The following is a 25,584-nucleotide window of genomic DNA, read 5'->3' as shown; positions in this document are numbered from 1 at the left end:
ACACCACATCACTGGTGGGTGAACACTTTTCATAAAGGTCAGATATAGAGTAATCGCTATCCATCCTTATCCTCAAAGGAAATCTGCACAACACTTTCAAAAGAAAAGCCTGGGATCTTAAATACATAACTTTGCTAGTCACTAAAAATCATGGTCTGAATAGAGACACTGGATTTATGGCTTGTTGCAGCAAGCTGTAAACCACTAACAACCCCTCCCTCCCACCCACCTCCCTTCCATTCCCCTCTATGATTGGAGGGGTATTAATGGGCTACGTTACCTTAAAAGGTCCCTTGAACTATGTGTAGCTACTCATGCTAAACAGTCTGTTCCACCTTGTATTTAGCTGTGACACTCTGAGTACCTTTCCTAGGCCTGAAGAAAAGCTCCATGTAAACTGGAAAGCTTGTTTCTGTCACCAACAGAAGTTGGTTCAATAAAAGATATTACCTCACCCACCTTGTCTCACTATTTGAAATTGTCAGTGCAATGTTGGTGCCATGTTGCGTATGCCAGCATGCAGAGGAAGTGGAATGGAAAAGAAACAGCAAGGAGTAGCCTACAGACTGTCAAGAGCAGGAGAAGACAGAGTGTGAGGAATACTTCCAGGGCAGTGGGCCTCACTGGTAATATAGAGCTGGTGTAAGGGCTCTGTGCTGGTTAGGAAGTGTTTTGGGGGCAGACCCAGGGTAGGAGAAGGGAGGGAGAGGTCATGGTCAGAGCACAATGTTCTAGCTGTGTTCTCTTCTTCCCATCCTGAGGCTGCTTTGTCTTCCACTGGTGGCCAGGCTGGATACCAGTTGCCCCCAAAAATGGGGAGCACACAGATGTCTTAAAGCCACCTCTGCTGTTTCCCGAGTTCTTGCTTCTCCAAATCAGAGTATGAATTCTGAAATGGAATTTAACAAACCATTAGAGCACATTCCAGACTAACCGTTCAAAACAGACAAAAGCAAACTGGAGGCTGGAAAGCTATTCTGACAGACTCTGTGTTTGGTATGGGACTTTGTCTTTGGTCTCATATACAAAGACATTTGAAGGTGTTAGTCCCTTTCCAGAGACCAATGTTCAGTTGAAACAATCCATACAAACAGTCCTGGATATAGTGTATCAAGAATTAGGGCTAGTGTCAGCATGGATCCACTACATTTGGATGGAGAAGCCATCACCTCCCGAGGTAACCCATTCCAGTGCTTCACCACCCTCCTAGTGATTAGCTTTTCCTAATATCCAACCTAGACTTCCCCCACTGCAACTTGAGACCATTGCTCATTGTTCTGTCATCTGCCACTACTGAGAACAACCTAGTTCCAACCTCTTTGGAACCCCCCTTCAGGTAGTTGAAGGCTGCTATCAAATCCCCCCCTTACTCTTCTCTTCTGCAGACTATATAAGCCCAGTTCCCTCAGCCTCTTCTCATCAGTCATGTGCCCTAGACCCCTAATCATCTTTGTTGCCCTCCGCTGGACTCTCTCCGGTTTGTCCACATCCTTTCTGTAGTGGGGGGGCCCAAAACTAGATGCAATACTCCAGATGTGGTCTCACTAGTGCTGAATATTGGGGAATAATCACTTCTCTTGATCTGCTGGCAATGCTCCTACTAATGCAGCCCAATATGCCGTTAGCCTTCTTGGCAACAAGGGCACACTGCTGACTCGTATCCAGCTTCTCGTCCACTGTAATCCTCAGGTCCTTTTCTGCAAAACTGCCCCTTAGCCAGTCGGCCCCCGGCCTGTAGCAGTGCATGGGATTCTTCCATCCTAAGTGCAGGACTCTGCACTTATCCTTGTTGAACTTCATCAGATTTCTTTTGGCCCAATCCTCCAATTTGTCTAGGTCACTCTGGACCCTATCCCTACCCTCCAACGTATCTACCTCTCCCCTCAGCTTATTGTCATACGCAAACTTGCTGAGGGTGCAATCCATCCCATCATCCAGATCACTAATGAAGATGTTGAACACAACCGGCCCCAGGACTGAGCCCTAGTGGCACTAGTGGCTGCCAACTAGACATCGAGCCATTGATCGCTACCTGTTGGGCCTGATGATCTAGCCAGCTTTCTATCCACCTTATAGTCCATTAATTCAATCCATACTATTTTAACTTGCTGGCAAGAATACTGTGACAGATCGTATCAAAAGCTTTGTTAAAGTCAAGATATATCATATCCACAGCTTTCCCCATATCCCCAGAGCCAGTTATCTCCTCATAGAAGGCAATCAGGTTGGTCAGGCATGACTTGTCCTTGGTGAATCTATGTTGACTGTTCCTGATCATCTTCCTCTCCTCCAAGTGCTTCAAAATGGATTCCTTGAGGACCTGCTCCATGATTTTTCCAGGGACTGAGGTGAGGCTGACCGGTGTGTAGTTCCCTGGATTCTCCTTCTACCCTTTTTTAAAAATGGGCACTATGTTTGCCTTTTTCCAATCATCTGGGACCTCCCCTGATCGCCACAAGTTTTCAAAGATAATGGCCAATGGCTCTGCAATCACATCAGCCAACTCCCTCAGCACCCTCTGCATTGTATCCGTCTTGAACTTGTGCATGTTCAGTTTTTCTAAATAGTCCTTAACCTGTTCTTTCACCATTAAGGGTTGCTTACCTCCTCCCAATACTGTGCTGCCCAGTGCAGCAGTCTGGGAGCTGACCTTGTCTATGAAGACCAAGGCAAAAAAAGCATTGAGTACTTCAGCTTTTCCACATCATCTGTCACTAGGTGGCCTTCCCCATTTAGTAAAGGTCCTCACTTTCCCTGACCACCTTCTTGTTGCTAACATACCTGTAGAAACCCTTCTTGTTACTCTTCACATCCCTTGCCAGCTGCAACTCCAATTGTGCTTTGGCCTTCCTGATTATACCCCTGCATGCGCTAGCAATATTTTCATACTCCTCCCTAGATATCTGTCCAAGTTTCCACTTCTTGTAAGCTTCTTTTTTGTGTTTAAGCTCACCAAAGATTTCACTGTTAAGCCAAGCTGGTCACCTGCCATATGTGCTATTCTTTCTGCACATTGGGATGGTTTGTTCCTGCACCCTCAATAAGGCTTCTTTAAAATACAGCCAGCTCTCCTGGACTCTTTTGCCCATATTAGCCTCCCAGGGGATCCTGCCCATCACTTCCCTGAGTGAGTCAAAGTCTGCTTTTCTGAAGTCCAGGGTCTGTATTCTGCTGCTTTCCTTCCTTCTTTTTGTCAGGACCTTGAACTTGACCATCTCATGGTCTCTGCTGCCTAGGTTGCCACCCACTTCTACTTCCCCTACCAATTCTTCCCTGTTTGTGAGGAGCACAGCCCCTACAGGAAGTTGTTCCCAACACTGTCCAAAAACTTCCTGGATTGTCTGTGCACCACTGTATTGCTCTCCCGGCAGATGTCAGAGAATCAGTCCCTGTGATCTGGAAACTTCTGTTAGTTGTCCGAAGAAAGCCTTGTCTACCTCATTCCTCCTGGTCTGGTGGTCTATAGCAGATGCCTACCACGACATCACCCTTGTTGCTCTTGCCTCTAAACTTAACCCAAAGACAGGAGTGAAAGTGAGACAGTACGGGCCAGTACTCTGTACCGGTAAGAACCTGCACCTGCCCATACCCAGCCCACATTAAAGCGCTGCTGAGGCAGCGCTTTAATGTCCCTGCCCCTTTTGCCTCCCCTGTCGGGGCCCTGCCGGTAGAGGAGTGGGAAGGGGCAGCAACTTTAAGGACGGTCCTTTGCTGCAGCAGCGCTTTAAGGATCCTCAAAGCGCTGCCGTGGCAAAGGACCGTCCTTAAAGCGCTGCCACGGCAGTGCTTTAACGTTGCTGCCCCTTCCCCCCATCAGTGGCCCTGACAGTAGGCTCTGTACCGGCAGGGCCGCTGGCAGGGGAGGCAAAAGGGGCAGGGACAGTAAAGCGCTGCTACGGCAGCGCTTTTAGGATGGTCCTTTGCCGCGGCAGTGCTTTAATGCTGCTGTGCCCCCCCCCGTTGGCGGGGCCGCTGACGGGGGTGGGTGGGTGTTGCAGCAACGTTAAAGCGCTGCTGCAGCAAAGAACCCTGCAGCGCTTTAACGTCCCTGCCCCTTTTGCCCCCCCCCCCCCCGCCGCTGATGGGCGGGGGCAAAGGGAGCAGCTGCCCTGGGGCTGGCAATAAAAGTGTCCAGAGCTCTGGGCCCTTTAAATCAACACGGGAGCCCCAGGCGGCATAGTCCAAAGGCTGGCTGGGGGATGCTGACCCCAGCCCCGCCCCTTCTGCCCGAGGTCCCGCCCCTTCCAGGGGCCAGAGCCGCCACCTCCTCCCCCGCCCCCCCCATACCAGTAAGTGTCCTCAATTACTTTTACCCCGCCCAAAGACTCTCAACAGGCTTTTCTCCAGTTTCATCCTGGAGCTGTGAGCAATCATAGGGCTCTCTTACATACAATGCAGCTCCTCCAACCTTTCTCCCCCGCCTGCCCTTCCTGAACAGTTTATACCCATCCATGTCCTTTTACTTGGTTGAAATACTGTAATCTGCAGTACTGACTCTAAAAATTTAACCTCCTGTTTTTGTTACGTACATTCTCTCTCGCTTTCCCATTTTTGTTGGGGACAGAAAGGGAGGCAAAATGGGAAACAGTGCACTGTGTGTTTGTTTCTCATCCTGGTCTCCTTCTTTGTTTCTTTGCCTGTACAGAAGTTTATAGAGTTTGAAGATGCACTGGAACAGGAGAAGAAAGACCTGCAAATCCAGGTTGAGCATCTTGAATTTCAGTCCCGGCAGCTGGAGCTGAAGGCCAAAAACTATGCAGACCAGAGTAAGTACAGTAATGCAACCAACATGCTTATATGATTGGGCTTCCTTGGAAGCTAGGGTGTTGCTCTGAAGTTTCTTTGTTTAATGCATCGTATTCAAAACCTGGAAGTTTGACATTCCTAACGCCAATGCCAACTTTTGAGGGGCCTAGGGGAGAAATATGTTCAACATTTAAGTTGATAGTAGCTTTATTGTTTCCATTTCACCGAGCATTATAAGAAAATATGGCCAACTGCAGCCTTTGGGGACATGATGGAGCTTCAAGAACTTTGTCTCATGCGTGTTCTGTATATCATTTATCTTGATGTCTACAGCAGCCCTTATAATCCCACAGCTTCATACTGGAGCAAGTACTACCTGTTTTAAACAAATTTGTATATTACATGAAGTACTATTGGAGGAGAAGTAGTAGTGGATGAGCATTTGGCAATAGTTTGGGGGGTTCCTGTGTTATTTTGCTGAGTTTATTTAGAACTACCTAGACTTTAGTCCTAAATCACTCCTGGTATAACTTGTCTGAAGTCACTCGAGTTACACCAGGGATTTATTTAGCCCTTTGGGACCACGATTTCAATTTCTGTCATTTACACACGCTCCCTACATCTTTCAAATTATACCATTTTATAAAATATCAGGCAAATCCCTGTTAAAATGCAAAAAATTGTGTGGGGGATATTTCAGGTATGAGCCAAACCTAACTTCTAATACATTTCCTAGATGATGTGTGTGGCAGTGAATTTCTTTTTCCCAATAAACAGGACATTTAAAACCCTTCCTTGCTATCAAACATTTTATTGCATTAGACAGGACTTCTGATGCCATGATCTTAGATCATATTATTGAAAAGTGAGTATAGAGGAGCATGTACCAAATATACATACTATTTTGTTTTGGAGGCAGGAATATGGACCTCTCTTTGTCAACTGTGATTGCATCTACTTGGTAGAAAGTCCAAAGAAGCTTTTAAATGCAAATCCCAGTCTTGCAGTTAACAACAATTGAGTTGGAGCTTTCAGTTAGCTTCCACTGTAAATACTTTCTGGCTGGATCAACTTTTAAAAAACAAAGCAACTCTTTTTCTCCAATAACACATAGTGGGCCCCAAACTACATGTGATGTTATTCACTAATCAGCTCTGGCCCTTTGTAGTTGGACACAGCCAGCTGTAATGTGTTTAATATAGAGCATACCATTTATTTCCCTCTTGTCCCTGAATGGGTTCTCCGTGCCTTTTCTCATGCACCAAATATCCCACCTCATTTTTTGTTTTTGTTCTCCTTTCCCTAATGTGTGCAGTTGTGGTGGGCTGGACAAGGCTTCCTCCAGAATTCAGCAATAATGTCCAACACAACTGCTCCTCAGGTAGTCAGAGGAGTCATAATGGAGCTGTGTGATCCTTGCCACTGGGGGTTGAGCCTTCAGAAGCTTTGGATCCTCTAGCAGCTCACATACAAAGGATAGAGCTAAAGCCTAACTTGGATCGGCCTTTGTGTTGGCTCATTTGTCTACTGATAGGTACTGGGCTGGGCCCTGACGGACCCACCTCTAAAATTAGCATTGCATCACTTTGTATGTTCACCTTAAGGGCATTTTGATACCCGTGAAATGAGTTTGTGAGTTATACCACTTGCCACACATACATTATTGTGTTTCTCATTTTTTAATAGGAATGAACTCATTTTTACCTATTTTCTGTAATATAAGATACTTCCTTGAGAATTATCTGGTGTTCCTTTTGGAGTCTAACACAAATGTTGTCTAATGGGTGGAATACTTTCTTTTATAGTTTCACGGCTGGAGGAACGTGAATCAGAAATGAAGAAAGAGTACAATGCCCTGCACCAACGCCACACAGAGGTAGGTTATCATCTCTAAGTAAATATCATTCTCTTTGTCTACATGTAGGTCTACAAACATACTTTAGAAAAGACTATTTGAATGATTAAAAACAAGAGGTGTCTGTAGCTGCTAAGCCCCCCCATGAGGTGAAATGCTCTGTTATCCCATTTCCTCTAAGCCTCTAGAGGCTACCACTGCTGTCTAGTTTCCAAGAAGCTTTTTTCATTGTTTTTCTGCATGTTTTGTCACAGACCTTCTGCCATTGTACTGGGCTTGAGGTTTGATATCTATTTGGCCCCACTCATTTTCATATTAGACCCAGACTTACTGCTCATTCATTATGTCATCAGCCTTAAAGAGTAGCAATGACAGATATAGTTATGAAAAAAAAGGGAGAGAGAAATGGGTGCTGGAGGAAGATCAAGTAGAAGAGGAACCTGTGTCTCCTTTTCACTTCTGTTTGGCTCATGGGTTTTTCCCTCTTCACAGATGATCCAGACCTACGTGGAACACATTGAGCGGTCCAAGATGCAGCAGGTTGGGGGAAATAGTCAAACTGAGGGCGGTCTACCTGGGAGGAGGTAGGGTCACATCCTTCCACTGAAATATATGCCATTCAGGGGCTTATGGACTGTGTGCATATGTGTGTGAGAGAGCAACCAAAACAAGCTTCCCTCCCCTGCTAGATCACTGGGAATGGACTGTAGTTGAACCTTGCTATTTTGTTCTAGGCAAGTCTTCAGTGTACATGTACATGTACTTTTCATTGTTTATTATATTACTGTTTATGTACATGTAAGTACATGTACGTATTCTGTTTATTTGCAATCCTACCTCTTGCATGGGCTTTTGAAAAATTACCCTTTTATATTTAGATGACAAGTGCAAAATATGCGCACAGGATGGTCCACAGAAAAAAGAGCCATGGAGGACATGAGAAACATGCCTTCCCAGTTCAGGAGTACATTGTCACAATCTGATTTCCTCTGTTTCTTACCCCCCCAAAAAAAAATTCTATAAAAAGACCATCCCATATGGACTTCTTTTTTTTGCCCAAGGTTTTGATGAACACAAGATAGTGAGTTGTTTTTGTTCATCTTCCCACATCCAAAACAGTGAGAGTCAGAAGCCAGCAGTGTGGAATCATTGGTCCTTATTCTCTTCTCACACTAGTTTTAAAGTAGTATAATTACACTGACTTTAATGCAATAATTCAGTTAAAGTTAGAGGAGCATCAAATGGATTCTCTGTACTGATCTTACACTCCAATAATACTGCCTTTGGGGTGAGGAATGAAGAAAGTGAGTTCCTAAAGAATATGATTTAGTGAAGTAATAGATCACCCAGTACTGCTTGAGGGACATAACCCAAATCCACTCAAGTTGATCACAAACTATCCAGTAACTCGGTGAGGAGAAAAGTATTCTCTATGTGATTTTACACTGTCAGACTATTTTTTATTAATCATTATATGCCAACAATATACTTAGCATTGTAAAGACATTCCCCGAAAAGTTTATAACCTAAATGGTAGAAACACATAAAACAAGATACGCTGGGAGACCCAGAGGGAGTTGCTAGCTGAGTAAGCATTTCCTTCTCTCCTGTAGAAGGCATTTGATATGGGTTAATGTTTGTGAGCCTCAGGAAAGAAGTCTTCAGGGGAGGGATTAGACTGAGGCAAGAGTGGGGACCTAACACACTGGGGCTGGCAGATTGGACTGTGGATAGAGAAGACAGGAAAGAAGGCATGGAGATGTTGGGAGTGAGAGAAGGAAACTACAGAGGAAGCAAAGCTGGCATTGATGGCAAAGCAAAGAAGGTGAACTGGACAAGAAATAATGGGCAAGCAGGAATCAGTGAGATAATTTAAGAGGGGAGTAATGTAGTCTGATAGGGATGATGAAGGACGAGGAGAACAAAGAGGTAAATGTGGAGACAGAGAGGGGGAAAATGTTCTGGAATTATGGATAGGGGTCCCTTTTGAATATTTTAGAGTCTTGTAAATTGATGTACAGGCACAGCGAGTGGCAGCGAGTCTCCGACCCTGGGTCGACAGACTTAGGCTCGTGCTAATGTGCTAAAAATTGCTGTATAGACTGCAGATCAGGCTCTGAAATCTACTCCCTTCCTAGGCTTCAGAGCCCAAACTCCAGCCTGAGCCACAATGTCTATACAGCTATTTTTAGCACAGTAGTGCAAGTCTGTTGACCTGGGCTCGGAGGCTTGCTGCTATGGGCTGTGTAGATATACCCATTGATGCCAGAGTGCTAGTTGGCTAGAAATGCCTGACATAGATTGTTGTGCATTGTGCTAAGTGGGAGAAAAATCCCAGCTCCCAGCATAAGGGATTTAAACACCCTCTGTCTGTTATGGCTTCCTTTACTGGACTTTGAACTAATTTAAAACTGGCAGTCTGAGTACAGCCTAAGTGTCGACTGCACTTTGTAAATGAGAGCGAGAGACCCTGTGAAGGAGGCATGGTGTGGAGAGCAGCTGAGAGTAGCTCAGGGCATCTGTCAGTAGGATTTTCTGTAAATATGGCAGGACTCTTGCCAGCTCCCCTGCAGCTCTGACATTCTTTTTCTATCTAACAAGTCATTTTCTGCCAAAACTGCATGGCACAAGCGGAAGGCAAGAAACGTTCTAAGGCTGTGAAGGAATGCGCTGTGTGGCACCTAGCACCAGCTCCCAGTTCTACACTGACGGCATGACAGTGCGTGCTGGGATTGGATATGTATTGTTAATATGGATTTGTTGTAGCAAATGCAATTGGTAGTACAGCGCACGGAATATACAGCACAACTCCAATGCAGGAAGGAAGTGAGGATGCTGAAAGAAAATGGATTCACTTAATAACAAGAAAAAAATTACTTGAAACTGTTCCGGGGCTGGACAAAGCCTTTTCAATCCTACTGTAATTTCCCTCCTGCCTGAAAGAGGTGAAATGTGCTACAGGAAGGAGAATATCCATGCTGACATGCACTTATATCATTCTGCTATTTATATTTCCTGGATTTGGAGCTGGTGGAGTTATGAGTCTGTTTGCAACCGTGATGCAACATGGTCTAAGATGTGTCATGACTGCAACCTTCCATCTTATTTAGCTCCTATGAAGGGCAGCTCAGCCTAAGTGAATTTTCATAGTCCAGAGGATTTAACTATGTGGAAAGGGGAAAGAGATCAGCATTAGAGTTTTCCCCTCTCCTTCAGGCTTTCAGCTCTTGAGGCAGGCTGACTCCTACAGCATGCACATGCTGTCTCCCACACAGGGCCGGCTCTGGCTTTTTTGCCGCCCCAGGCAAAAAAGCCTCCCGCCGCCCCCCGGCGGGGAGCGTGGCAGGGGAGGGCGCCGAGCCCGGCCGTGGCCCCGCTCTCCCCAGCCGGCCAGAGTGCCGCGGGGAGGGCGGCGAGCCCAGCCGCGGCCCCGCTCTCCCTGACCGGCCGGAACGCCGGGAGGAGGGCGGCGAGCCCGCCGTGGCCCCGCTCTCCCCGGCGGCGAGCCTGGCTGGGGCCCTGCTCTCCCCGACCGGCCGGAGCTCCAGGGGGAGGGCGGTGAGCCCGCTGCGGCTCCGCTCTCCCCGGTGAGCGCCACCCCCCTCCAGGTGCCGTCCGAAGCACATGCTTGGTAGGCTGGTGCCTGGAGCCAGCCCTGCTCCCACAGCCTCTCCCAGCTTTGCCATGCATTTCTGACTCATCTCTTCCAGATGGTAGGGAATTAGGCTGAGTGATTTCTGAACCAGTTCCTCTCTTGGATTTTGGACTGAAATCCCAAGGATTCAAGGTCTATACAATTGATCTTTCAAACATATTTTAATCTTCTATGGATATGACCTTCCAGTATGAAACATTTATATTTGAAACAACAATCAATGCCAGTTTCCCACTCTAGCTTGATGCAGAACATATGATACAGATTCCATCCCTTCAAAATAATGTCGTTACAATTTCATTTACCTCACTTAATAGCTGCAGCCACTCCTGCTGTATTGGCTAGGATTTGACCGCAGGAATAATTTGTAGCTAGAAGACCCTGGCACTTCAGGGAAAGATCCTTCCCCCATGCTGGATTATTTAGTATGATTTTTATATTCTAATTTGTAAGGCTGCCAAAGGTGCTTATAGCATATACATATACAAAGATAAGCCACAATTATTTCTAAGTGGATGGGCTTGTTTTACCCTTTATTTGGTGGGAGTCAGTTGCTCCTTCTGGATGAAATATCTGATATGGTATATCTGTTATAGAGGAATTACAAGAGGCCATAGAGCATTTTAAATGGATTAGTTGATGTAAGGGTCACTTGTAGGTTACACTTTCTACAGAAACTTTAAATTACTCTTATTGCAGTAGAATAGGAATGAATGATCTCAGAAGATCATGTTTTGTGCTACTTGCCAATCCTCCTGGCTATTCTCTTGACCCTTGCATAGTTTGAATGCAGCATCCAAGTGGATAATCTCAAATTGTATCCGCCTCACCTGAAAAACTTGGAGCTAGAGTAGCATGACAGACGCAGTAAGGAGATGGAACAGGTAGGGTGGGTGGACTTAAAATACAAAATAAAATGTAAATAATCTTTTTAAAAATAATCTTTCCTTTTTAAAGGAAGTTGTCACTGCAACTCTTGGCAGATTTTATTCCCTAGAGTCATGGAGAGAGGGGGCTATTCCCAACTCTCCACAAACTTCCTAATGCCCATTCAAGTACTCATTGGAGTATTGCACGTTTAAACAGCCGGATCCCAAATCCTTTGAAGTTAATGGAAAGACTCTCATTGACTGCAGTGTGCTTTGGAACAGGACCCTAATAAGTCTTCAACTCACTGTGGAGTTAAAGAACCAATAGCTCATAGACACTCCTGTGAGTGGAGGAGCAGATGTCCCTGTATAAAACTTTTCTTTACATTAGTCTGTTTTTTCTCTCTTTTATTTCCTGACCCATGAGCACTGGGAAAGCTTTGCAGTATACTTTCATAGCCCAATCAGACCCTTGTGTCACCAGCCTAGTGCCAGGAATTAGATACCTTTGGTATAAATGAGAGAGGAATCAAGCCAAAGTAAACAGGAGAAACTCCATAGAAGTCAGTGCATTGTGAAGTGTAAAACCACTGTATGTGACAGCAGAATCAGGCCTTCTGTATTCTGACTGGTGGTTCCTACCATTGGCATCTGCCAAAATTAGATAGGAAGTGATGTGAGCATGGCTGCATGATGCAGGCTGAATTAATTCTGCTCACATTTCCCCTTCCCAAAGTCCAAGAAACATTAGCTAAATGTGGCTTTGTGCTGTCACTGGGGAAAGGATGCATGATGGAAAGTTTCAAGAATTGTGATAACTTGTCAGTTCACTGTGGGGAGGGACAAAACTGTCAGCATGAATTTCCTGCTCTGTACTGCACAAGTAGCAATCTGAGTGCCTCTGAGTGCTGGTGTGTTGCTAGCCGCCTGGGAGGAGAAAAAAAGAGACCCATCATATGTCTGTGACCTGTGGCTCCTTCTGAGTTTGTATAAAGCATTAACTGAAAGAGGGCTTTTTCCTTCATTCCAAGCTTTGCATTGAGCCCTTGTGTGTGTGGCACTCTAGTACACGTTCATGTTAGCATATGTATTTATGTTGGGTGTGTTCTGCGTCACTGAACGGATGAGTATAAATGAGCACATATATTTTGTGTGCTTTGTTGCAGTAGTGTGTATTTGTGGGAACCATAAGTGTACATTTCTCATGTATATTTGTATGAGCTCATCTGTGTGCTTTGGTGGGTGGGTGGGTGCTGTGATGGGTTCCCCCCCAAGGGTCCCACCTGGAATTGGGGTACCACTGAAGCCTCCTGCCCCACCTCTCTCATACTGTACTGCTGTGACAAGATGCAAAGCCCTCCAGCCTGCACTTTCACCAGCACACATCTAGGTAGGGACACACCCAGCTGCGGTTCCATGCAGGCTCTCTGACCAGCCCCTGCATAGGTAGGCTACAGTTAATATTTCTTAGGGCATTCTGCGCCAAAAAATTAAAAATTCTGCACACAATATTTTTAAGTTCTGCAGGTTTTATTTGTCAATAAATAAATGCAGAGGCTTCAGCATGGCAGTGGGAAGCACAGGCCACTGGCTGCACAAAGGTGGGAGATCACCCTGCAGCCCTCTTCCCCCCACCCCACTCCCAGGACATGGACTCAGCAGTGAGGCTGCACCTGATCCTGACACAGCACAAGGCCTGAGCCTGCCCCAGAAACATCCTGGGCCCTGCCCCTTTGCACCAGGCATTCCAGGTGTGGGGCAGGCAGGCTCAACCAGGCAAGGTTGAGGGGCTCAGTGTGGGGGGATCCAGGTGTGAGGTTAGAGGATTCTGTGGGGGGCAATCTGGTGCAGGCAGCTCAGTGGGGGGGTCTAGGTGTGTGTGGGGATCTGGATGCACAGAGGCTTATTGGGGAGGTGGTTCCAGGTGCAAGGGCAATGGGATTCTGCAGGGGCTTACAGGTGAAGGTGGTTGGGGCTCAGTGGTGTGGGTGTGGGTGTCTCAGCAGAGGGGGCTGGGTGCAGGAGGAGTGGGGCTTGGTGAGGTGAGGGTCAGGGTGCAGCTAGTTGGGAGTCAGTGGCATGGGGGTCTGGATGTGGGGGCTCAGGGTGGGACACATCAGGGTGGGGGGTTGAGTGCAGGGAGCTCAATATGGGGTGTTCTGGGTGCAGGGGTGGGGGTCCAGAGGCAGGGAGTCTGGGTGCAGGGGGCTCCAGATGCAGGGGTTGAAGTTCAGTGGGGTGGGGTTCGGGTATGGAGGGCTAGGGGGTTCTGGGTGTATGGGGTGAGGCTTGATGGGGGTGTCTGGGTATAGGAGATCCAGATGCACAGGGGTTGGGTGGATGGGAGAGCAGCTCCCCATACGGGGACACCTCCCCTGCAAATGAGGAGCGATGGGGGCAGGAAGCAGGGGACAATGCTGAGCTTCTTGCAACTGGGGGAGGTATCTGGAGCTGGGTTTGACACCGCCCCAGACACTCCTTGCAGGGGAAGAAGAAGTCCCATCCTCTCCTGCCTCCAGCCCAGCCAGGATTAGTAGCTGATCCCAGCTCAGAGTAGGAGCCACTTGCTGGGATGTCCTCAGCACTGAAATGGTTTACCTCTCTGCCGGCTGCTCCAGGTGCCTGAAGCAATGTACCTGCGCAGCTGGGGAGTGGTGCATGATTGCTTTTGCAGCTTCCCTTTGCTTCCCTGTCAGAAAGTCATTTTTCTGCAGGGAAGCAAAAAAATCTGCAGGGGACATGAATTCTGTGCACGCGCAGTGGTGCATAATTCCCCCAGGAGTAAGTTAATGCAACTCCCAGCTCCCCAGGTGTGCATGACTGGGTCCAGCACTTCCCCCAGTTCAATCTTTGTTCCTCAGGTGTTTCCAGGAGCCTTCTTGTCTGTGGAGTGAAGAACCCCAGATGATGTCATTCCCTGCCTTATATAGCTTTTGCATATGGCGGAAACCCTTTGTTCCCAAAGCTTGGGTCCCATACCAGTCTGTGACTGACATCCCAAGGTGGAGTCCAGAGACGTGTGGTCTCATCACATGTCCTCATAGAGTTATAGCAGCCATTACTTGGAGCCTGTCTGTAGCGTTCACAGGAAGGCTCACCAAGTGGGAGATAAGCTTCTCCTAAGGCCTATTATTTTTTCCTAATGGCCCCTTGCCCTGAATAGGCCCTTCCCCACCCACTATCTAGACTGAATGCATCTTGTATAGTGGGTGTTACCCAGGTGTAACTACATTTGAAATACAGATACATAGTCAATATTCATAACTTGAGACACAAAAATACTACATGCATACAAATAGGATAATCATGTTAAGCAAATCGTAACTTTTCCAGTGACACTTCACCTGACTTAGCTTGCATAACATACATCATAATTATGTCATAATCATAATAATATCACTGTGAAGAATATGGGGTGCAGTGTCACAGGTGCGTTTTGTGTGATATGCTAGATAGGGGCATATTTGTGTGAGCCCATACATATACTTGGTATGTTTGCTTGTCACTATGACTGAAGTTTGTATAAGCACAGAATAGTGTGTACATATATGCACAAGAGACATACAGAGAGAGAGTATGTGTTTCCACATTGTGTGATTATGAATGATTGTATGTAATGTGTCTGCTGTATGGCTGCATGTTTATGAGGCTGTAAATGTCTCCATCACTGCTCAGGTGTGTATTTATGTGAGCACATACACATACATGTTCTTGCATGACTTTTTGCTCTCTAATGGTTGTTTTCTTGTCTCGCTTCTTGTGCGGTTGCCACTCTGTTTTGGCTGCTATGTTTGTCACTGCAGTCATCGCCAGTCATGGAGGAAAAGGTAAATCCTATTACAGCATTTTTTTTAAACTGTCACTTTGGAGATTGGGGTTGAGTAACAGCTGTCTGACTGCTGGGAGTATAATGTCCTGGCTTGTGTGCCAAGTTGGGATAGTTGGGAATTGGTCCTGCTTTGAGCAGGGGGTTGGACTAGATGACCTCCTGAGGCCCGTTCCAACTCTGATATTCTATGATTCTATGATTAGTGGGCAGAATGCAGGTGAGGCAGCCAGAGGTGTGTGATGAATGTAGTTTATCACATGACTATGGCCATCACTAATGTGGTGAGTATGCAAAAGATACTGTATAGATAGGCAACAACTCATCTTTAACTGTACAATATTGGAAAATTGTCTCCAGAACTATAGTGTCTGCTAACATTAGAAAGTAGCAGACATTTTAGAATGACTCCTTTTGGGTAACAGTTCTAAAACAAAACCAAATCAATGTACCTATGAATCTGATATAATTTATGTGCTGTCTGTATCAGAGGATTCTTCCATCTGTTGTGAAATGTCCATTTATGAATAATGGGAGCCACAGGCCCAGATTATAATGCAGGTTGTTTGGGAAAAAAGCAGCATCCCAAAATTCTTTGCTAGGCTACTTGGGAAATGCCCTCCCAGCCCTCTGCCAATCCCAGATGGGACACAGCGAGCAGCAGCTACCAACCAGCACAGTTTCCCTGCCTTTTCAGAAGCTGTCATGGCAGCACAATGGACTGACAAATCAGCACAGCATGTTCTGGCTTTCATATGAGCAATGCTGAGAATGGAGCTACTGGGTGTTTTCTTTTTTTTTCTCTCCATAAGGAAATTAAATCTCTCTTTCCAGGCTGCCTGCTCACTCCTTAACTTATTGCGTCAGCTACTGTGTTAGTGCATTTGCTCATGTCTCAGGGGCCTCAGGTTCCATTACAATCACTTCATGCAGGTCACAAGTGGAGCAGTTATAATGGTCTCTTGGCTGTGTCCCTGATGAAATGTTCTCCATGTATAGGAGCAGTGTTCTACAGAATCAGCATGGAGCCTGCCTGAGAAAGGAAGCATGTCTGTATTTGATAGGAAAAGACTGACCCTTTATTCCTGCCCTGCCTTTAATGTATTAACTCCAACAAGCCTGTATGCTTGTTGTTGTTTTTTTTTCTGTTAAGTCTTAATACCAATTTGTTGATCAGTTTGTCTCCTCATCCTGCCCCTTAGACAAATAATTCTGGTAATGGATTGACCACAACTGGTGGTGTTTTTAAAAAGACACTTGAGGGTCCAGAATCATCAATTCTGGCATGTAGAAGGGTAAATCACACACACCTGTGCCCACTAGGCCCTAGCCCTGGGGAGGGACATGGATCCCAAGGGAGGGCAGATGGCAATATCAACACTGGCCTCCCCTTCTGGACTCATTCTGCAATTTGCATCTGGAGCTCCATAGGAGTCCTGCTAATGGAGGCTGATAAGAGTATTTGCTAAATCAGTGTATCCTCTGGCCATTCTCTGTTCCCTGGTCTTTGGGTTGGTCTGGTCATCTGCAGCCATGTGTCCCTGGTGAAAGACAGCTTGTAGATGCTTTGTTCTGGTGCAATCTCTTCCACCTGCAACCCTTGCTATATCATAAAATCATAGAATCATAAAATACCAAGGTTGGAAGGGAACTCAGGAGGTCAACTAGTCCAACCCCCTGCTCAAAGCAGGACCAATCCCCAACTGAATCATCCCAGCCAGGACCTGCCCCGGACTTGCTGCGGCTGGGGGAGAGGAGCCCCTCCCCTGCCCCAGCCGAGGCCCACCGGAGCTCCGGGAAAGGAGCCACTCCCTTGTCCCAGCCCAGCCCTGCTGGAGCTACCGAGCCCGGGAAGAGGCGCCTCTCCCCCGGCCCCAAGCTGCTGTGGCGAGAGAGGGTTGGGGGGAGTCCTCTCTCCCCACTGCAGCCCCAGGGCAGCATGTACTCCAAACCCCTCATCCCTGGCCCCACCCCAGAGCCTGTACCCCCCTGCACCCCAACCCTCTGCTCCAGCCCTGAGCCCCCTCCCGCACCCTGAACCCCTCATCCCCGGCCCCACTCCAGAGCCTTCACCCCTAGCCGAAGCCCTCAACCCCTGCACTCAATCCTCTGCCCCAGCCCTGAGCCTCTCATCCCCGGCCCCACCCCCACCACATGAATTTTGTTATGTAACAAAATTTATTCTGCAAAGGGACATAAAAAATTAGAGGAAACACTGCCAATAAGGCTCTAAAATATTTTTTTTCTGCAAAATAGGTGGTAGCACTAGAAACCTGACAGTGCAATAGAAGAGATTTTATCTGCACTCCTTTAGGATGGCTTAACATAGAATATCAGGGTTGGAAGGGATCTCAGGGGGTCATCTAGTCCAACCCCCTGCTCAAAGCAGGACCAATCCCCAAACAGATTTTTGCCCCAGATCCCTAAATGGCCCCCTCAGGGATTGAACTCACAACCCTGGGTTTAGCAGACCAATGCTCAAACCACTGAGCTATTCCCTCCCCCCTTGCATAACTTACTACCAGCTTTGCCACTCATGAGCAATGCAGCCTTCCCAAAAACATGCTGATAAAGCCGTTACATCACTCTCCATTACGCAGTCTCTTGAGATTTCTGTTTGGAAGCCACAGCTTATTACATAGGGTATGTCTACACTACGAAATTAGGTCGAATTTATAGAAGTCGATTTTTTTAGAAATCGATTTTATACAGTTGATTGTGTGTGTCCCCACCTAAGACCATTAAGTCGGTGGAGTGTGTCCACAGTACCGTGGCTAGCGTCGACTTTTGGAGCATTGCACTGTGGGTAGCTATCCCACAGTTCCCGCAGTCTCCGCCACCCATTGGAATTCTGGGTTGAGCTCCCAATGGCTGATGGGGCAAAAACATTGTCGCAGGTGGTTCTAGGTAAATGTCGTCAGCCCCCCCACCCCTCTGTGAAAGCAACAGCAATAAATCGTTTCTCGCCTTTTTTTCTGGGTTACCCATGCAGACGACATACCACGGCAAGCTTGGAGCCCGCCCAGCTCACTGTCACCGTATGTCTCCTGGGTGCTGCTGGCAGATGCGGTACTGCAGTGCTACACAGCAGCAGCTCCTTGCCTTTGCAAGTTAGCAAAGACAGTTAGCAGCCCTATTGTACCATCTGCTGCTGTCTCCTGGTTCCTCCTGGCCAGCCTCGGTGAGGTCGGTCGGGGGTGCCTGGACATAAATGGGAGACAATGATGGCCAGCAGTCGTACTGCACCATCTGCTGCCAGCCTAAGATCTATAAGAGAGATGGAGTGGATCAAAACAATAAAGAGACCAGATTTGTTTTGTATTCATTTGTTTCCCCCCCTCCTTTCCTCCCTCCCTCCCTCCCTCCCTCAATGAATAGTGAGGGGGAGGGATAGCTCAGTGGTTTGAGCATTGGCCTGCTAAACCCAGGGTTTTGAGTTCAATCCTTGAGGGGGCCATTCTGTGTAACAACCCTGTAAGCCATGTCATCAGTCGCCGCAACAGCAGACAATCGTCTTGCGCCTTTTTTCAGCACAGACACCATAGCACGGCAAGCATGGAGCCCGCTCAGATCACCGCCACAATTATGAGCACTGTAAACACCACACGCATTATCCTGCAGTATATGCAGAACCAGAACCTGCAAAAGCAAAACTAGGCGAGGAGGTGATGGCAGCGCGGTGATGAGGACATGGACACAGACTTCTCTCAAAGTACGGGCCCCGGCAATATGGACATCATGGTATTCATGGGGCAGGTTCATGCCATGGAACACCGATTCTGGGCCCAGGAAACAAGCACAGACTAGTGGGACCGCATAGTGTTGCATGTCTGGGACGATTCCCAGTGGCTGCAAAACTTTTGCATACGTAAGGGCACTTTCATGGAACTTTGTGACTTGCTTTCCCCTGCCCTGAAGTGCAAGAATACCAAGATGAGAGCAGCCCTCACAGTTCACAAGTGAGTGGCAATAGCCCCGTGGAAGCTTGCAACGCCAGACAGCTACCAGTCAGTCAGGCATCAATTTGGAGTGGGCAAATCTACTGTGGGGGCTGCTGTGATGCAAGTAGCCAACGCAATCACTGAGCTGCTGCTACCAAAGGTAGTGACTCTGGGAAATGTGCAGGTCATAGTGGATGGCTTTGCTGCAATGGGATTCCCTAACTGTGGTGGGGTGATGGACAGAACCCATATCCCTATCTTGGCACCAAAGCACCAAGCCAGCGAGTACATAAACTGAAAGGGGTACTTTTCAATGGTGCTTCAAGCACTGGTGGATCACAAGGGATGTTTCACCAACATCAACATAGGATGGCTGGGAAAGGTACATGACGCTCGCATCTTCAGGAACTCTGGTCTGTTTCAAAAGCTGCAGCAAGGGACTTTCTTCCCAGACCAGAAAATAACCGTTGGGGATGTTGAAATGCCTATAGTTATCCTTGGGAACCCAGCCTACCCCTTGTTCCCATGGCTTATAAAGCCATACACAGGCAGCCTGGACAGTAGTCAGGAGCTGTTCAGCTGTAAGCTGAGCAAGTGCAGAATGGTAGTAGAATGTGCATTTGGACATTTAAAAGTGCGCTGGTGCAGTTTACTGACTCAGATAGGCCTCAGCGAAACCAATATTCCCATTGTTATTACTGCTTGCTGTGCGCTCCACAATATCTGTGAGAGTAAGGGGGAGACGTTTATAGTGGGGTGGAAGGTTGAGGCAAATCGCCTGGCCGCTGATTACGCTCAGCCAGACACCAGGGCGGTTAATACAGTACAGGAAGGCGCGGTGCGCATCAGAGAAACTTTGAAAACCAGTTTCATGACTGGCCAGGCTACGGTGTGAAAGTTCTGTTTGTTTCTCCTTGATGAACCCCCCCCCCTTGGTTCACTCTACTTCCCTGTAAGCTAACCACCCTCCCCTCCCCCCTTCAATCACCGCTTGCAGAGGCAATAAAGTCGTTGTTGCTTCACATTCATGCATTCTTTATCAATTCATCACACAAATAGAGGGATAACTGCCAAGGTAGCCCGGGAGGGCTGGGGGAGGAGGGAAGCACCGGGTGGGGTAGGGGAGGAGGGAAGATCAAGGCCACACTGCACTTTAAAACTTATTGAATGTCAGCTTTCTGTTGCTTGGGCAGTCCTCTGGGGTGGAGTGGTTGGGTGCCCAGAGGCCCCCCCACCGTGTTCTTGGGCGTCTGGGTGAGGAGGCTATGGAACTTGGGGAGGAGGGTGGTTGATTACACAGGGGCTGTAGCGGCGGTCTGTGCTCAAGCTGCCTTTCCTGAACCTCAACCATACATATCAGTTTGTTCCTCCAGTAGCCTCAGCATTGCCTCTTGCCTTCTGTCACCAAGCTGACGCCACCTATCATCTTCAGCCCGCCACTTATTATCTTCAGCCCACCACCTGTCCTCGAGTTCATATTTGCTTTCCTGGACTCTGACATTGTCTGCCTCTACGCATTCTGCTGGGCTCTTTCAGTGTGAGAGGACTGCATGAGCTCAGAGAACATTTCATCGCGAGTGCGGTTTTTTTGCCTTCTAATCTTCGCTAGCCTCTGGGAAGGAGAAGATAGTGTGAGCGTTGAAACATTTGCAGCTGGTGGAGGAAAAAAAAGGGAGAGTGGTAGTTAAAAAGACACATTTTAGAGAACAATGGGTAGACTCTTTCATGGTAAACCTTGCTGTTAACATTACATAGCACATGTGTTTTCGGTACAAGGTCGCATTTTGCCTCTTATTGAGGGTATGCCAGTTTGGTGTGAGAGATCTTTCATGCAGGGCTGGGCAACAGAATTTGGCTTGCAGGCAGCCATGGTAAGACACAGTCTTTTGGCTTCTTTAATCTTCATAACATGTGAGAATGGTTTCATTTCCCATACCAAGCAGCCGTTGGGTTGGCCATTTAAAAGGAAGAGGGGCTGTGGTTTTCGGGTTAACATACAGCACAAACCCAACTAACCCCCTCCCCTCCCACACACACATACACCCAATTCTCTGGGATGATCGCTTCACCCCTCCCCCCACCACGTGGCTAACAATGGGGAACATTTCTGTTCAGCCACAGGCAAACAGCCCAGCAGGAACAGGCACCTCTGAATGTCCCCTTAATAAAATCACCCTATTTCAACCAGGTGACCAGGAATGATATCACTCTCCTGAGGATAACACAAAGAGATAAAGAATGGATGTTGTTTGAATGCCAGCAAACACCGGGACCATACGCTGCCATGCTTTGTTATGCAATGATTCCAGACTATGTGCTACTGGCCTGGCGTGGTAAAGTGTCCTACCATGGAGGACGGAATAAGGCTGCCCTCCCCAGAAAACTTTTGCAAAGGCTTTGAGAGTACATCCAGGAGAGCTTTATGGAGATGTCCCTGGAAGATTTCCGCTCCATTCCCAGGCACATTAGCAGATTTTTCCAGTAGCAATATTGCCACGAATGCCAGGGCAAATAAATCATTAAACACGCTTGCTTTTAAACCATTATAATATTTACAAAGGTACACTCACCAGAGGTCCCTTCTCCGCCTGGCGGGTCCGGGAGGCAGCCTTGGGTGGGTTCGGGGGGTACTGACTCCAGCTCCAGGGTGAGAAACAGTTCCTGGCTGTCGGGGAAAACGGTTTCTCCGCTTCCTGGCTGTGAGCTATCTTCAACCTCCTCCTCATCATCTTCCTCGTCCCCAAAACCCGCATCCCTGTTGCGTGCTACTCCATTGACGGAGTCAAAGCACAGGGGTGGGGTAGTGGTGGCTGCACCACCTAGAGTGGCATGCAGCTCATCATAGAAGCGGCATGTCTGGGGCTCTGACCCGGAACGGCTGTTTGCCTCTCTGTTTTTTTGGTAGGCTTGCCTCAGCTCCTTAAGTTTCACGCAGCACTGCTGCGGGTCCCTGTTATAGCCTTGGTCCTTCATGCCCTTTGAGATTTTTTTCAAATGTTTGGGCATTTCATCTTTTTGAACTTAGTTCTGATAGCATGGATTCGTCTCCCCATACAGCGATCAGATCCCGTACCTCCCATTCGATCCATGATGGGGCTCTTTTGCGATTCTGGGACTCCATCATGGTCACCTCTGCTGATGAGATCTGCACTCACCTGCAGATCGCCATGCTGCCCAAACAGGAAATGAGATTCAAAAGTTTGTGGGCCTTTTCCTGTCTACCTGGCCAGTGCATCTGAGTTGAGAGCGCTGTCCAGAGCGGTCACAATGGAGCACTCTGGGATAGCTCCCAGAGGCTAATACCGTCGAATTACATCCACACTACCCCAAATTCGACCCGGCAATGTCGATTTCAGTGCTAATCCCCTCGTGGGGGGGAGTACAGAAATCAGTTTTAACAGCCCTTTAAGTCAAAAATAACAGCTTCGTCCTGTGGATGGGTGCAGGGTTAAATCGATCTAACGCTGCTAAATTCGACCTAAACTCGTAGTGTAGACCAGGGCATAGATAGCATTGTAAGCGTGCCCAGTACTTCACAGTAGACTATGCTAAACAAAAGAACAGAGGCCCAGATTCCCAGCTGGGGAGGGAAAGTGAACTACAAAGGAGTTTGTAGCACCTCCCCAATCCTGGGTCTGATTTTCCACCAGCCTAGTCCCTAGGGAAGTTTAAAGGTGCATCTACTCAATGAGGATCTAAATTACTTCGACTTGGAAATCAGGAGGCTCTCCCAATAAAGTTCTAAAATTTAAAAATAATAATGAAATGGTTATTTATCTGATCAGACAAATTCAGATCACAGAATTCCATTTTCCAGGCTATGCTCCAAGGTAGAGAGTTGAGGTGCATTCTGGGAGGTACTGAGAATGAAACACATTATAGTGAAACCCCATATATGCGAAATAATTGGGACCAGGGCCAGATCAAATCACCAAAAATCCAAATAATCCAGAGAATGGTCTTCACCCCCAGATGGCAGGTCTCAGACTTCAGGAGATAGGGGGCTGACAGCCCAAACCCCACTGCCCAGGGCTTGAGCTGTCAGTCCCATTTCAGTTAATATGGAGAGCCGGAAAATGGAGGCTCAGATAAACAGGATTCTACTGTATATGTTCCACTCAGACAGTGTCAACGTTTTGCCAGTGTGTGGTAAGGCAGGTTTATAGGTATGGGAGAATGCAGAAGCCCCTCAGAACAGTCTAGGACAGTAAACACAGACACTCTGATCACCTCAACACACTGGGCTCATTTGGTTTTTGGATTCAACCTCTGAATCTTCTGCTCTTGAAAACACAAGCCTCTGCCTGGTGTGCTAAAGCAGCAGTTTGACTGGCTCTCTTACGTACCAATAGAAGGAACTGTCATGTACATTAACCAGTTTAATGTATATACCAGTAGGGGTGATGACACACTCGTATGTTTCATGGATTGGTGACAACTGCATGTAGTTGCCGCTTTTCTGTTTTAACACCTGAAATCATACATTTTGATTATATATAGTAAAATATCTGAGGCTGGATTGTAATTGGAGCAGACTCAGATCTGAGATGAGAAAGACAGAAGGTGAAGTGGGAGGGCCACCTCTACTGTTGCCTGTTCCTGGGACCCCATGAAGGCCACTTTGTCAGAGCTCAGTGGGGTCAAGGCTCCACTATATTTGGGGCAGGAGGAGGAAGCAGGGGACTATATTCTTTGTGACATATCTCCCTACTGGGCCTTCTGGTTCCCAAGGGGAAATGCTGCTTAAAGTGGGTGGCTGTGCCCTCAGCCCCTTCTATAAACCCTAACTTTTCCAACCACAGAAGGGGTCAGTAAGTCAGCCTATGAAGTCTCCGGCCCTTCACCCCTTCTTAGGGGTTCTCCACAGGAGGGCTCAATCTGATGCTAGGAAACACTCCTAAGAGGGGTGATTTATAATTGGATCATTGGCCTGGTAAGTCAACAATTTTTGTGTGGCAACCCAACTTTGACAGTGCCTTTTAATGAAGAGATAAGATTAATGATCTGGATTATAGGATTAATTGCATCCTCAGCAAGTTCGCAGATGACACTAAGCCGGGGGGAGAGGTAGATACTCTGGAGGGTAGGGATAGGGTCTAGAGCAGGGGTCTCAAACACGCAGCCTGCGGGCTTATTTTCTGCGACCCGCAAGCTCCTCGCGGCCCCTCCCCCGCCTTCCCCCACGTTTACCTAGAACGGCTCCGGCCCGACGTGCACCAGGGGCAGGGCAGGCTCCCTGCCTGCTTGCCCTGCCCCCGCACCGCTCCGGGAAACCGCTGGAACCTGGGGAAGGAGGGGCGCGGGGGTGTGTGTGGCTGTTGCTTCAGGTACCGCCCCCAACAACTCCCATTGGCTGTGGTTCCCCGTTCCCGGCCAATGGGAGCTGCTGGGGGCGGTGCTTGAAGCAACAGCCACACACACCCCTGTGTCCCTCCTTTCCCAGGTTCTGTCGGCTTCCAGGAGCGGAGTGGCGCGGGGGCAAGGCAGGCAGGCAGGCAGGGAGCCTGCCCTGCCCCCGGTACGCATCAGGCCGGAGCCCGCCCCCCGAACCCTTCCTGCAGCTGAACCCCCTGCCCTGAGCCCCCTGCCACACCCTGCACCCCTCCTGCACCCTGACCCCCTGCTGCACCCTTCACCCCTCCTGCACCCCAACCCCCTGCCCTGAACCCCCCACTGCACCCTGCACCCCTCCTGCACCCCAATCCACTGCCCTGAGCCCCCTGCTGTATCCCTCCTGCACCCAGACTCCCTGCCCTGAGCCCCCGCTGCACCCCGCACCCTGAGCCCCTGCTGCACCCCAATCCCCTGCCCTGAACCCCTGCCACATCCCGCACCCCTCCTGCATCCCAACCCCCTGCCCTGAGCCCCCTGCTGCACCCTGCACCCCAACCCCCTGCCCTGAACCCCCCGCTGCACCCCATACCCCTGCTGCACCCTGCACCCTGACCCCCTGCCCTGAACCCCCCGCTGCGCCCTGCACCCCTGCTGCACCCTGACCCCCTGCCCTGAGCCCCCTGCCGCACCTTGCAACCTGACCCCCTGCCCTGAACCCCTGCTGCACCCCGCACCCCTCGTGCACCCAAACCCCCTGCCCTGAGCTCCCTGCCGCACCTCTGAGCCCTCCTGCACCCCACACCCTAACTCCTTGCCCTGAGCCTCCGCCACACCCCTCCTGCACCCCCTGGGGGCAGGGAGGGGGCGGAGTTGGGGTGGGGATTTCAGGGAAGGGGTTGGAATGGGGGCAGGGAAGGGGTGGGAAGAGGCGCGGCCAAGGGCGGCAGGGGGGGAGGGGTCAGTAAATGCGGCCCTCGGGCCAATGTACTAGTCCTCATGTGGCCTTCGTGGTCATTTGAGTTTGAGACCCCTGGTCTAGAGTGACCTAGACAAATTGGAGGATTGGGTCAAAAGAAAGGACAAGTGCAGAGTCCTGCACTTAGGAAGAAAGAATCCCATGCGCTGCTACAGGCTGGGGACCGACTGGCTAAGCAGCAGTTCTGCAGAAAAGGACCTAGGGGTTACAGTGGACGAGAAGCTGGATATGAGACAGCAGTGTGCTCTCGTTGCCAAGAAGGCCAACGGCATATTGGACTGTATTAGTAGGAGCATTGCCAGCAGATCGAGGGAAGTGAATATTCCCCTCTGTTCGACACTGGTGAGGCCACATCTGGAGTATTGCGTCCAGTTTTGGTCCC

At 48.6% G+C, this 25,584-nt stretch overlaps 1 protein-coding gene across 4 annotated transcripts in view; it reads left to right on the top strand.

Moving 5' to 3' along the window:
- MAPK8IP3 (mitogen-activated protein kinase 8 interacting protein 3) overlaps window positions 1-25,584 on the top strand; it is a 163,113-nt gene that overhangs the window by 47,471 nt on the left and 90,058 nt on the right. For 3 of the 4 annotated variants that reach the window (XM_054041312.1, XM_054041314.1, XM_054041311.1), the window contains exons 2-4: window positions 4,646-4,766; window positions 6,552-6,622; window positions 7,094-7,185. In XM_054041312.1, coding sequence (XP_053897287.1) covers window positions 4,646-4,766; window positions 6,552-6,622; window positions 7,094-7,185 — 284 coding nt within the window. Of the gene's footprint in view, window positions 1-4,645; window positions 4,767-6,551; window positions 6,623-7,093; window positions 7,186-14,928; window positions 14,953-25,584 lie in introns of all 4 variants that reach the window. The other variant, XM_054041310.1, reaches the window with a different exon arrangement.

The sequence above is a fragment of the Malaclemys terrapin genome, chromosome 10 (assembly GCF_027887155.1).
Source record: "Malaclemys terrapin pileata isolate rMalTer1 chromosome 10, rMalTer1.hap1, whole genome shotgun sequence".
Classification (NCBI taxonomy): Eukaryota; Metazoa; Chordata; order Testudines; family Emydidae; genus Malaclemys; species Malaclemys terrapin.
This window is presented reverse-complemented; position numbering and strand designations above follow the sequence as displayed.